This window comes from Mus caroli, chromosome 6 (genome assembly GCF_900094665.2).
Source record: "Mus caroli chromosome 6, CAROLI_EIJ_v1.1, whole genome shotgun sequence".
Taxonomy (NCBI): Eukaryota; Metazoa; Chordata; class Mammalia; order Rodentia; family Muridae; genus Mus; species Mus caroli.
In genome coordinates, this window is record NC_034575.1 from 84,931,930 (window position 1) to 84,941,627 (window position 9,698).

Sequence of the window (9,698 nt, forward strand, 5' to 3'; positions counted from 1 at the left end):
TCCCCCCAGGGAGCTCCTCCGGATGCTTCACAAACACCCTGGCTCACCACAAACCAGATGTGGCCCTAAGCCTCCTCAGGTGACCACACTTAAATGCTGGTTCCTCCCTCCCCCCCCCCAATTTGGAACTCAGACGTATAAGAACAGGCACAAAGGCAGAGCCAGTGAGACCCCACCGCCCATCTTGGCTTCCCCTCTGTTTGTGGTGGGCTCAGGGGTAAACTGCCTTCCACCTTTGCAACCCTCTGCCAGCAACCCCGACTCGAGGCCACCTATCCTAGCTGGCAGCTTCAAGTCTTTCCCCAAAAGACGAACACACAAGAGCAAAACAAATGGAAATGCACTGGTGAGGAAGAGGAAAATAATCTAGAAAGTTCTGGGACATGACAAACACAAAAGTGGGGAGATCTATGGCACTGCAGGATAACATGTAGACTGACAGCTGTCTAGCACTGGGGACAAAGCAAAGTTCTACTGGAGTGTGGGGGAGGGGTGTGGTCCANTGGCCTGAGGCATCCAGGGAATACCACAGTCCTCTGTCTGTCTCTGTAGTTAGGCCATGGAGTCACACCTGGTATGGTTAAGTGGCAGGGATACAGGCCTACTGGCTCAGATCAGAGAACCTCTTCTCCAAGCCTCTGGGTCACCCTCCATGAAGTGTCCCGCTAAGAATGCCCACGTCCCCTATCCACAGTCCCCAGCTTCCCCTCCTTACCAGCTCCACTCCCCAAAGCCTGCCCNCCCAAGCTGCACCCCAACAACAGGCTCAGGTCCCCAGAGTGAATTCAAGCTTTATTGCCACACACCCCCTACGTCCTGTCCAGCCCTGTATGTGGAAATAGCTGAAGCAAGCCAGGGCTGGGTGAGAACCAGGAGGGAGCAGGTAGGGCGCTGGGGGAGATGGGACTAAGTTCAAAGCCTACCATACCCCAGTTTTCCCTGAGTGGTGCCTGCCCCAAATCTTGGGGCTTCCTTGTGCACTGGAGGAGGAGGCTCATCCCAAGGAACATCCTGTGAGGTCCCCAGGAGCCCAGTGAGTCCCCTCTGCCCATTGTAATGCCATTTTGCTGCGTGCACACACTGCGCATGCCTGTCACCATGGCTGCCCTGGCCACGGAAGGGCTCAGCAGTCCAAGCCAATGGACACGAGCANGTCCTCGAGTGCCCGCAGTCGCTGCTGTGCCTCTTCAATGGCACTGTAGGTCTGGACCGTGCTGGCCACATGGAAGCGGATGTCATCGACGAGCGGGATGGAGTCTGTCTCCTGCCGGGCTGCTACAGCTGCCGCCTCTTCCCGCACGGCCTCCACGAAATCCTCCCGCTCTACCAGCTGCAGAGAAGCAGGCTCAGCACAGGCTGCATCCCAGCGCGGGCTCATCCCACCCTCTCAGGCTCCCCCTCTCTGCACCCCTGCCCACCTTCTCTATGACCTTGGCCATATACTCGGTACACTGGTCCTCCAGCCGGGCCAGCCGGAACATCTTGGCTATGCGCCAAACACCCACCACACTGTCCTCCTCCAGCAGCTGGGCCAGGCTGCGGCCACACAGCCGCTTCAGGCCAGGCAGAAGGTACATGTCAGCCACACTCAGAACATCGTAGGCCAACTCAGGAGGCAGCTGTGACACAAAAAGGGACAACAGGACACCAGGGATCATCAAGGGCTCCCAGGGTCCAGGGAGGAAACCCCGGTGGAAATATAAGAGACTCACATCTCTGGAGCCTGGCCCAGGTCTTTGGGGGTGCAAGGGGCAGAAGCAGCTCAGGAGAGGGGGGTTCCATGCCCCAGTCCAGTGCTTAGGGCTACAGGCCTTTCCAGGAAAAGCAGTGTGGGCTCAGGCATAGACCTAAGCTCTCCCCATCCAGCTGTGGGGTCCCAGGCAAGTCCCTTCACCTCTGTATCTCAGTCCCCTCATCTGTAGAGGATTCATGCCAGCCTTGGAAGACTTGAAAGAAAGTAAAGTGAGCTGGAGGTTTCTATTCCAGCCCACAGCTTGGGAATGGCTCCTTCCACTGTGAAAGACCACACAAGTTTGAGGAGGAGACTGCTAGGCCTTGGCTAAGGTCAAGGGTCCAGCTTCAGACCTTGGGTAGCCTAGGGACTGAGCAGAGGGGAAAAAAAAAGATAGAGGGACTATGCCACCACACTTCTGGATGTCACTCTGCCACCTAACTATTCTTTGTTCATTTTGTCATATTGTCAAGACTCAAGGAAACATACTATTCTCCATTTTCTGGGGGGATATACGGAAACACAGAGTAGGGATGTAACTTGCCTAAGATCACACAGCTCCTAAGAGACTAATCTACTGTTTAACAATGTTCAGAGGCCAATCCACACTCTGAGCTATTAAAAATGTTCTTGGGGTACCAAGCTTCTTCCAGAGAGAGCTTGCGACACAGAATTTCAGACTTAACCTCAGAATGAGTGGCAGGCCATGAGAAAGGAAGTGAGGGGAAGTGACAGAAGGAAGGCTAGTGACAAAGCCTAATACAGAGGGGGCGGGTTAGTGGGAGTCGGACGGCCAGGACTGGGGTCACCAGAAAATGATGTAGGGACGCAGATTCCTGTAGTTCCATCTCAGTAGCAGAGAACAAAGAGGATGGGGGAGCTATAGCCTGGGGGTCAGGGCCACCATTTCTACAAGGACCTTTCCTGGAGACTGAACAGCCCTGACGATACCATATGGCCACCAGCCTTAAAACATTACCTTCCTAGGGAAGATTTGTGGCAATGCCCTGGAAAAACCAGACAAAGGGACACCTGGGACCCCAGCAAGCCACCTCACCCCTCAGACCCAATGGAAAACACACTTCTCTCCTGTATAGTGCCCTGCTGCACTGCCATGAACACATACCAACAGAGGGAACCTTTGGCACTGTCTAAAGTCACCCACAGGCCTGGCTCAGGAACTCTGGGACAGCTAAGTGCAGGAATGACCCAAGAACTGTGACAACCCTACGGCAGACAGCCCAGGGCTCGTTCACCACTGCCCTCCCGCTGGGCGCCACACTTCACCTCGGTGTGGTCACTATATACGTAGTACAACACGTGAATGAAGATGTCCGGGGAGATGTCATGCAGGGTGACAACTGGGGGATCTCCAGAGGCTGCGGGCTCCTCACTCTCTTGAAAGTGGTCATCCAGAAGGGCCCGGAAGTAGTCACTGCGGCCACAGAAGAAAGCCTGAGGAAGCAAGGTCACAAAAGACCAGGGCTCAAATCTGCTCCAGGGGGCCAGCCCAGGGCTTGAGCAGCGCGGCCAGGGGTGGGACAGGTACCTTGTGGCAGAGGAAGCTGGAGTCAGCCACTCGGAAGCAGATATCGGGGCAGCTGCTGAAGCCATCGGGACATGGGAAGGGCAGCTCTCCAAGGTCACCCTGGTATAGGAAAGAGACCACTCAGAGCAAAGCCGTTCACGAAAGGGAAGTAGATTCTAGGTTGGCCTAGGAAGGGAACCCAGCTCTGTGGAACCTGCCCCTCACAGCCCCATCCCTAGACACCCATCATGCCCACCAGGCCGGCATGCCCTTCAGTACCCGCAGCTCAGATGGCAGGGCACAGTCAGCTAGCAGGGCCATATCTGCCCGTAACCGGGGATCTGCTGGAGGAGGTTCAATAGTCAGCACCTTCACACACGTGCCAGGCTTGGAAGCCACTGGGGGAGAAGACGGCAGGGACTTAGAGAGGTGGACCAGAGCTGCAGGCGGTAACCCAAGACCTTGGACTGAGACCCTGTACACACCAAATTCAGACACCTTCTCGCACTTAGCCTCCAGGTCATCCAGCAGGTCCCACAGCTGGCACTGCTTGGCCAGGCGCTCACAGTCACTCACGTGCTCCACACCGATGTCCAAGCGGCCTGGGNNATTGAGGAGGCTGAGTCAGGACCTGAGAGTGACTCCTACTCAATACCTTGGTTTTCTCAACCGGAAGGACCTAAGACCTGCTCAATTTGTAGATGGGACCTGTCCTCTCCAAACAGGTTAAGTCATGCTGGGCACACTCCTCCTCCCCAAAGGTGACATCAGCTCTGGGCCACCCTGGGTGTGCTGCTGTCCCAGCCCACGGGGTCGGTCAGTCACCTGTATACAGGTACTGCAGTAGAGCCCCAAAGGCCACCGGGTTGATCTGCAGGCAGAGTAGAAAGGGAAGGTCAGAGACTACCACCAAGTATGAACTATCTGTTCTCCCAGAAGCTGGCACTCTCTCCCAAGGCAGATGGACACACCAGGGGGTGCCTGAGAACCACGACGCTCTTGCCCTTCCACTTGGTGTCCAGCATGTTGGCGAAGTAGGTACTGCGAGCACCGAGGATACAGCGATGGGCCCGGAACGGCTTTCCGTGTACCACAAAGACCACATCGCTGTGGATGCCCTGTTCCAGAAGCCTGGGAAAAGCCAGGAAAGGTTGCATCATCCTGACAACTGCTGGTGCACCAAGACCACTCAGCAAACCCACCCACCAGAACCCACTGAGAGTGCCCAGCAACCCCAGCAGTGCTGCAAGCTCCACCCCCAGCTCACCGCTGCAGGAAATCGTCATAATAATCCCGCCTCCTGCAGGACGCAGTGACCTGTTTGTAGTCTCTTAGTGCACGGCGAATAGGGTCACTTAGCGCTCCGTAGAGACACCGCTCTCCATCAAAGGTGTTGGCCTCACAGCGGGCTCCTATGAAGCAATGCTCATCAGTCAGAGTCAAGAGAACNCCTAGTCTGGGGAGATCTCTGGCCTCCCCAGCTCCACAGAGGCCCTTCCTTGCCACAGAGGTCCAGGCAACCCTTCAGTCCTTGGGAAGGCCAGAGCATACAATCTGTGCACTTAGATGTAGGCATACTCATGAATACACATGTAAATATGGGACTATATGCAGTTAAGGCCAGACTGAGGGGCTGGCCCTGTAAATAGCCATCTTGGTGACTAGCAGATCCCTGCCCCAACTGAACCTAGTGGAGCACATGCGTAGTTTATTATATGACAGCCGGCATTATTACAAAACAGAACCAAGGGAGACTATGGCAGTGGCAGCCATGTGGGGAGACTGTGAAGTACGGTGGCTAAGTACAGGGACTTGAAAGAAGCGGGAGATGCACAGATCTAGGAAGAAACTCCAGTCTAAGCAGGAAGTACTGCAACTGAGAAGACCCTGAGGTAGGAGATGGGTAGGTCTAGTGGGGCAGCCAGCAGGTGGGAGACCCAAGGAAGGCAAAGCGAGAGGAGGTCAGAGTGGGTCTCACAATGTAGCCCTGACTAGCTTTGAACTTAAGATAATCCCTGTCTCGACTTTTCTCTCTCAAAATAATTTAATTGCTGGTGTGGGTCACCATGCCCACGTGCTTTTATCCCCAACACTCCCATCAGCTTTGCTGTGGAAAGATCCTCCTGCCTGCAAATATGGAGATCAGAGAGTCAGTTTAGCAGACCAATGGTGGTACAGTACAGGAGACAGCCCCAGAACTGGCCTGGGTGTCAAGGGTAACATGAGAAAGTGGATAGAGTTAGAGAGTACTATGTGTTGACTTTAGGGAGTTAACAAGAAATCAAGGGTGCATACAAACATGGAGCAAGGTCTCAGAGCTTACAGGCAGACCCTGACCCTCTCTCACCATTAGCCAACAGGTAGCGCACCAACTCCTCATGCCCACAGAGGCAGGCATAGTACCTAGGAAAGGGGGAAGCTGTCAGTAGGGTAGGCCCACCCTGCCCACCCAGCTACCCCACCGCTCACACTCACAAAGGGGTGCTGTCCCACTTATCCCGCACGTTCACCTCCACGTCTCGCTGCTCCAGCAGGTACCTGGGCAGGAAGTTCAAAGCCTGGGTCAGAATTGCTTCTCATCTGGGAGAGAGACAACCAGGAAGGGGAAGGAGGCCACATCCCACATCTCTCTGGGCTAGGGAATGCCTCTGAGAAGGGCAAGGTCTGGGACTACACAGGTCTTCAAGGGTCTGCAACTGCGAGTTGGGTGATGGCTTCATGGACAGAGGTCAAGCCCCAGGTTCAGAAGGCTGAGAATTTGGTCTTTTAATATCTGGGAGAGAGAAGGTGGTGGGGCCCCTAATTCAGCCTGGGGAGCCAATGGCAGGGAAGTCAGAAGAAAGCTGATGCAGGCACTGGGGGCGTGGGTGGGGGAACAGAACAGATCTATGGAAGAAGTGGAAATAACAATTGATAAAATGTTGATGAGAAGAGGTNATGAACCAGAAAGCGATCACTGGGACATGGCAGTCCAAGGAGGCTATCAGGGCAAGACCTGGACTCTCAGAGCTGCACTCAAATTGAGGGACGAATCATTAACTCTGAGGTGGCATCTGGTGTCGGAGAGAGCTGCAGCTTGGTCACTTCTGTTGAGGCCCAGGGGACTTGGAAGGAAGGGCCATGGGAGAAAGGAGTCTATCAAAGAAAAGGGTCAGGATCCTTCTCTTCCCTGCCTGACCACGGAAACCACGGTCTCGGCGCCAGGCTCGTAACTGGCTGCACCAGCAGCGCCTGCGTCTCTTGGAACCTCCACGGAGAGAAGTCGTTTCCCTGCACCGAGCTAAATAAGGGACCTAGAGCCCGATCTCCCTGACTCGGTCAGCTTCGGGAGCCCCACGGCGCCCAACCCCACACCCGTGTCCGATAAGCCCTGCGGACGCCTGCCCGCCTCCTGCACTTCAGGTCCTCACCGCACACGGCCCACGTCCCCCTTCCTGCAGCTGGCAAACAGGTCGCTGGTGTCCATGGCGAAAGAGGCTGGACCCCCGGCCGAGTGAGCTCGGGAGTCGTCTGTGCCCGGCCGGATGTAAACACTCACCGCCCCGCCCCTCGGGGCACGGCCTAGCTATGCCGGCCTGCGACTCCGCAGCGGCGCCTGCCGCCCGGAGGACCGTCCGGCCCAAACCCCGCCCTCTCATCCAGAAGGCCGCTCCCCAAGGCCGCACCCAGTAGCCTTAACCACGCCCACTTAGCCTCTGGGGACTTCTAGCCTTCACCCCGCCCACCCGTCTAGAGGACAACTCAATTCCCCCCAGGTTCCGCCCACTCGCCCGAAGAATAGCTCACTACCAAGACCCCGCCCCCTCAGAAGAGCTTCACCGGAAGAGCAGTTCGCTGCAGGCCCCACCCACATTACTTGGGATCCGTTCTGAAAACAGCACCTCCCACAGGCTTAGAACGCTTGTCAGTCCTGAGTTTTGCTCGGTTCAGGTCCCGCCCATCAGGCCGAGGCCTCTCCCACCAGGACCTTTCCCTGCCTACTTCAGGCTCAGCCCACCCGGCCTGGATTCCACCCAGATGACCGTATACTCCCTACACTCCGCCCACATATCCCTAACTACGCCCACAAACTCCATGGAATTCCCAGCCCACCCGTCCTTGGCCCCGCCCAGCCAGCCTCCCTTGCCCCACCTACTCCTCCAGGCCCATCCCACCCACTCCCGGGAGTGCGGCCCTCGGGAGGCAAAAAAAGAAAAAAAAAAAAAAAACAGACATGGAGGCGGAGCGGCCCGCGCATCTTAGCGGCTTTAATGGAGTCCCGGCGCGGGGAGCGCGCTGGCCTCGGGCAAGCGCTCGGGGCCGGGCGGGGCGGGGTGGGAGCTGCGCCGCGGTCGCCTGCTGCGGTGGGGAAGCATAGTGGCCCGCGTGGAGGGCCGGGAGGGGCGCGGGGCCGTGGCGTCGGGCAGTCTCGCGCCCGTGGCCCGGCGCTCACAGGTGAGTGTCCTCCTCGAACACGTCCGAGTCCTCAGGGTCGCGTTTGCTGCCCATGAGCGCGCTCCAGCTGCTCGGGCCGTTGATGGCCCCACCGTTCAGGCTGGGCTGCTTCTCCTGCATCTCCGACTGGCTGTCGCTGGCCACGTCCAGCGTGGGATTGTCGTGGCAGCCGTTCTCCACGAAGCGCAGCTCCTCACCGTGCGACTGCAGCAGCAGGAGAGAGCGCTAGGCGCGCACAGTGGTTGGCCACGCCAAGCCCCCAGGGTACTCCCTTGGGGCCCAGGATACAAGTGCCTGCAGCTCAAACCTAAACCTCTGCAGGTAAACCCTGTGACCCCCTTGATGTCACCTGATCCCTTCCAACAGCGCATTATACACGAGACAGCCCGAAACTCAAAGCACGCGAGCTAGGGCAGAATGAGCAGGGCCTGCCCCCTTTCTCTTGTGCAGGTTGCAGGAGGAACCTTTGGCTTCTAGGACTGGAGGGGAGCAGCTGCTCTCAAGCCTTGCAGAATGGGGCACTGGGATTAGGAAGAGGTGGAGAAGAGGGATCCCTTGGTGAGACTTAACTCCCCCTCACTGTGTATCTCCTCAAAGACCAGGCTCAGAGAGGTAGATGGANGCACTGAGCACAACTGAGTTGGTACAGGTTTCTAGGTGAGGCTGTTGGGTAGCACTGGCTGATACTAGCCACACTCTGCCCTACAGTCCTAACCCCTCCCTGGCCTACTCACCACGTGTTTGAGCTTGGGCATCCGGCGCTGCCAACAATTGTAGAGTAGGCCAAGCACAATGATGATGAAGCAGATGACACCAATGATCACCAGCACTACAAAGAGCGTCCCGTAGTCACTGCGCACCTGGGTGGCCCGTGCCTGGCAGCTGCTGGTGGTGGAGTAGTTCTGGATGCCAATCTGAGGGTGGGGGTATGGGACCAGGCATCAGGAAAGTCCTAAGAGCTAACATTCCAAGGGTGAGTTAGAGCCCCTGACAGCCCTGGGGCCTGGACCTGCATAGAGGGGCATACCATTCTGTCCCTACTGGTTCATCCAAGAACACTTCCAAGCCTCTCCCAGGGGCCACATTCTTGGCCCCTTCACTTCCTCACTGTGTTTCTACACCAACCCAACTTTGAATGCACCAGCTCTAGCCCTGAACATCACTGAGACGTGATGACAGTCANGGCCCAAATAGATGGGGCCCCACACCTGTCCCCATCAGTTTCGCAAAGCAACATGACATCTGGGAGACTTGAGTTCACCAAAGTCAGAGGCCTGAAGCAAGCTTCATCTTTAGGGGTAAGGTAATGTCACCCTAGCCATCCATGCTAGGCCCCGCAACCCTGGAACCTCTGTGGGGATGCCAACTGCAGCCCACAGCTGGGGTCTCCAGCTTCTTCCCTTTCCCAGTGGTAAGATCACAGGCTGCTCTGGCTGGCTTGGATTCCCTCCCAATGGGAAAGCTCCCTACAGTCCAGCCTCAGGTGAAGGGAGGGAGCCGAGGAAGGTGAGTGCCATCAGTGAGCTCTGAAGCAGGGGCTGGGCTCCAGCTCCTCCCTGCATTGTGTGGAACCCTTGCAGGTGCCCTCTGTCCATCTGTGTTCCTGAGCCCAGATTTGGAGGTCACGAAGAACCTGGAGGAGGGGGAACAAGATAGGCCCCGCCCCTACCAATGCTTCTGCAGGGGAACCTGAGGGGTGGGGGATGTCAGGATCTGAAAACAACCCTCCACAGTTAGAGATGGCTGTGGTGTTCTGGCTCCTGCTGGGGATCTAAAGTTCCACCATGTGAGCTTTGGGAGTCACTCAGGCAAGGCCCCTGGTAGCTCTGGGCTATCTAGACCCCCAGCTTTGTGTTCCATAGCCCAGCAGGGGCCAGACCACCACATCTGATCAGTGCTACCTCTAACTATAGAGGGCTGTTTCCAGTTCCTGCATCCCCCCCACACCTCAGATTCCCCCTGGAGAAGCATTGGTAGGGGCGGAGCCTACCTTGCCCCCCCCCC

At 56.9% G+C, this 9,698-nt stretch overlaps 2 protein-coding genes across 4 annotated transcripts in view; both read right to left on the reverse strand.

Moving 5' to 3' along the window:
* Positions 1–771: 771 nt before the first annotated feature.
* Abtb1 (ankyrin repeat and BTB domain containing 1) lies at positions 772–6,887 on the reverse strand. 3 transcript variants are annotated; one of them, XM_021165164.2, is made up of 12 exons: positions 6,671–6,887; positions 5,736–5,798; positions 5,608–5,663; positions 4,528–4,672; positions 4,232–4,391; positions 4,086–4,131; positions 3,746–3,862; positions 3,540–3,658; positions 3,282–3,380; positions 3,020–3,187; positions 1,419–1,619; positions 772–1,330 (listed from the first exon to the last, which is right to left on the reverse strand). In XM_021165164.2, exons 1-12 carry the CDS (start codon positions 6,724–6,726, stop codon positions 1,124–1,126), a joined length of 1,437 nt encoding a protein of 478 aa, XP_021020823.1. In that variant the 5' UTR covers positions 6,727–6,887; the 3' UTR covers positions 772–1,123. The 3 variants fall into 3 exon arrangements, with proteins under 3 accessions (XP_021020823.1, XP_021020824.1, XP_029334728.1); XM_021165165.2 differs by having other exon boundaries at positions 5,771–5,798; positions 6,671–6,881; XM_029478868.1 differs by lacking the exon at positions 5,608–5,663 and having other exon boundaries at positions 6,671–6,881.
* A 599-nt stretch (positions 6,888–7,486) lies between these two features.
* Podxl2 (podocalyxin like 2) overlaps positions 7,487–9,698 on the reverse strand; it is a 32,595-nt gene continuing 30,383 nt past the window's right edge. The window contains exons 6-7 of the mRNA XM_029478227.1: positions 8,429–8,625; positions 7,487–7,898 (exon numbers count right to left, since the gene is read on the reverse strand). Of these exons, the coding sequence (XP_029334087.1) occupies positions 7,689–7,898; positions 8,429–8,625 (407 nt within the window). The 3' untranslated portion in view covers positions 7,487–7,688. The remainder of the gene's footprint in view (positions 7,899–8,428; positions 8,626–9,698) is intronic.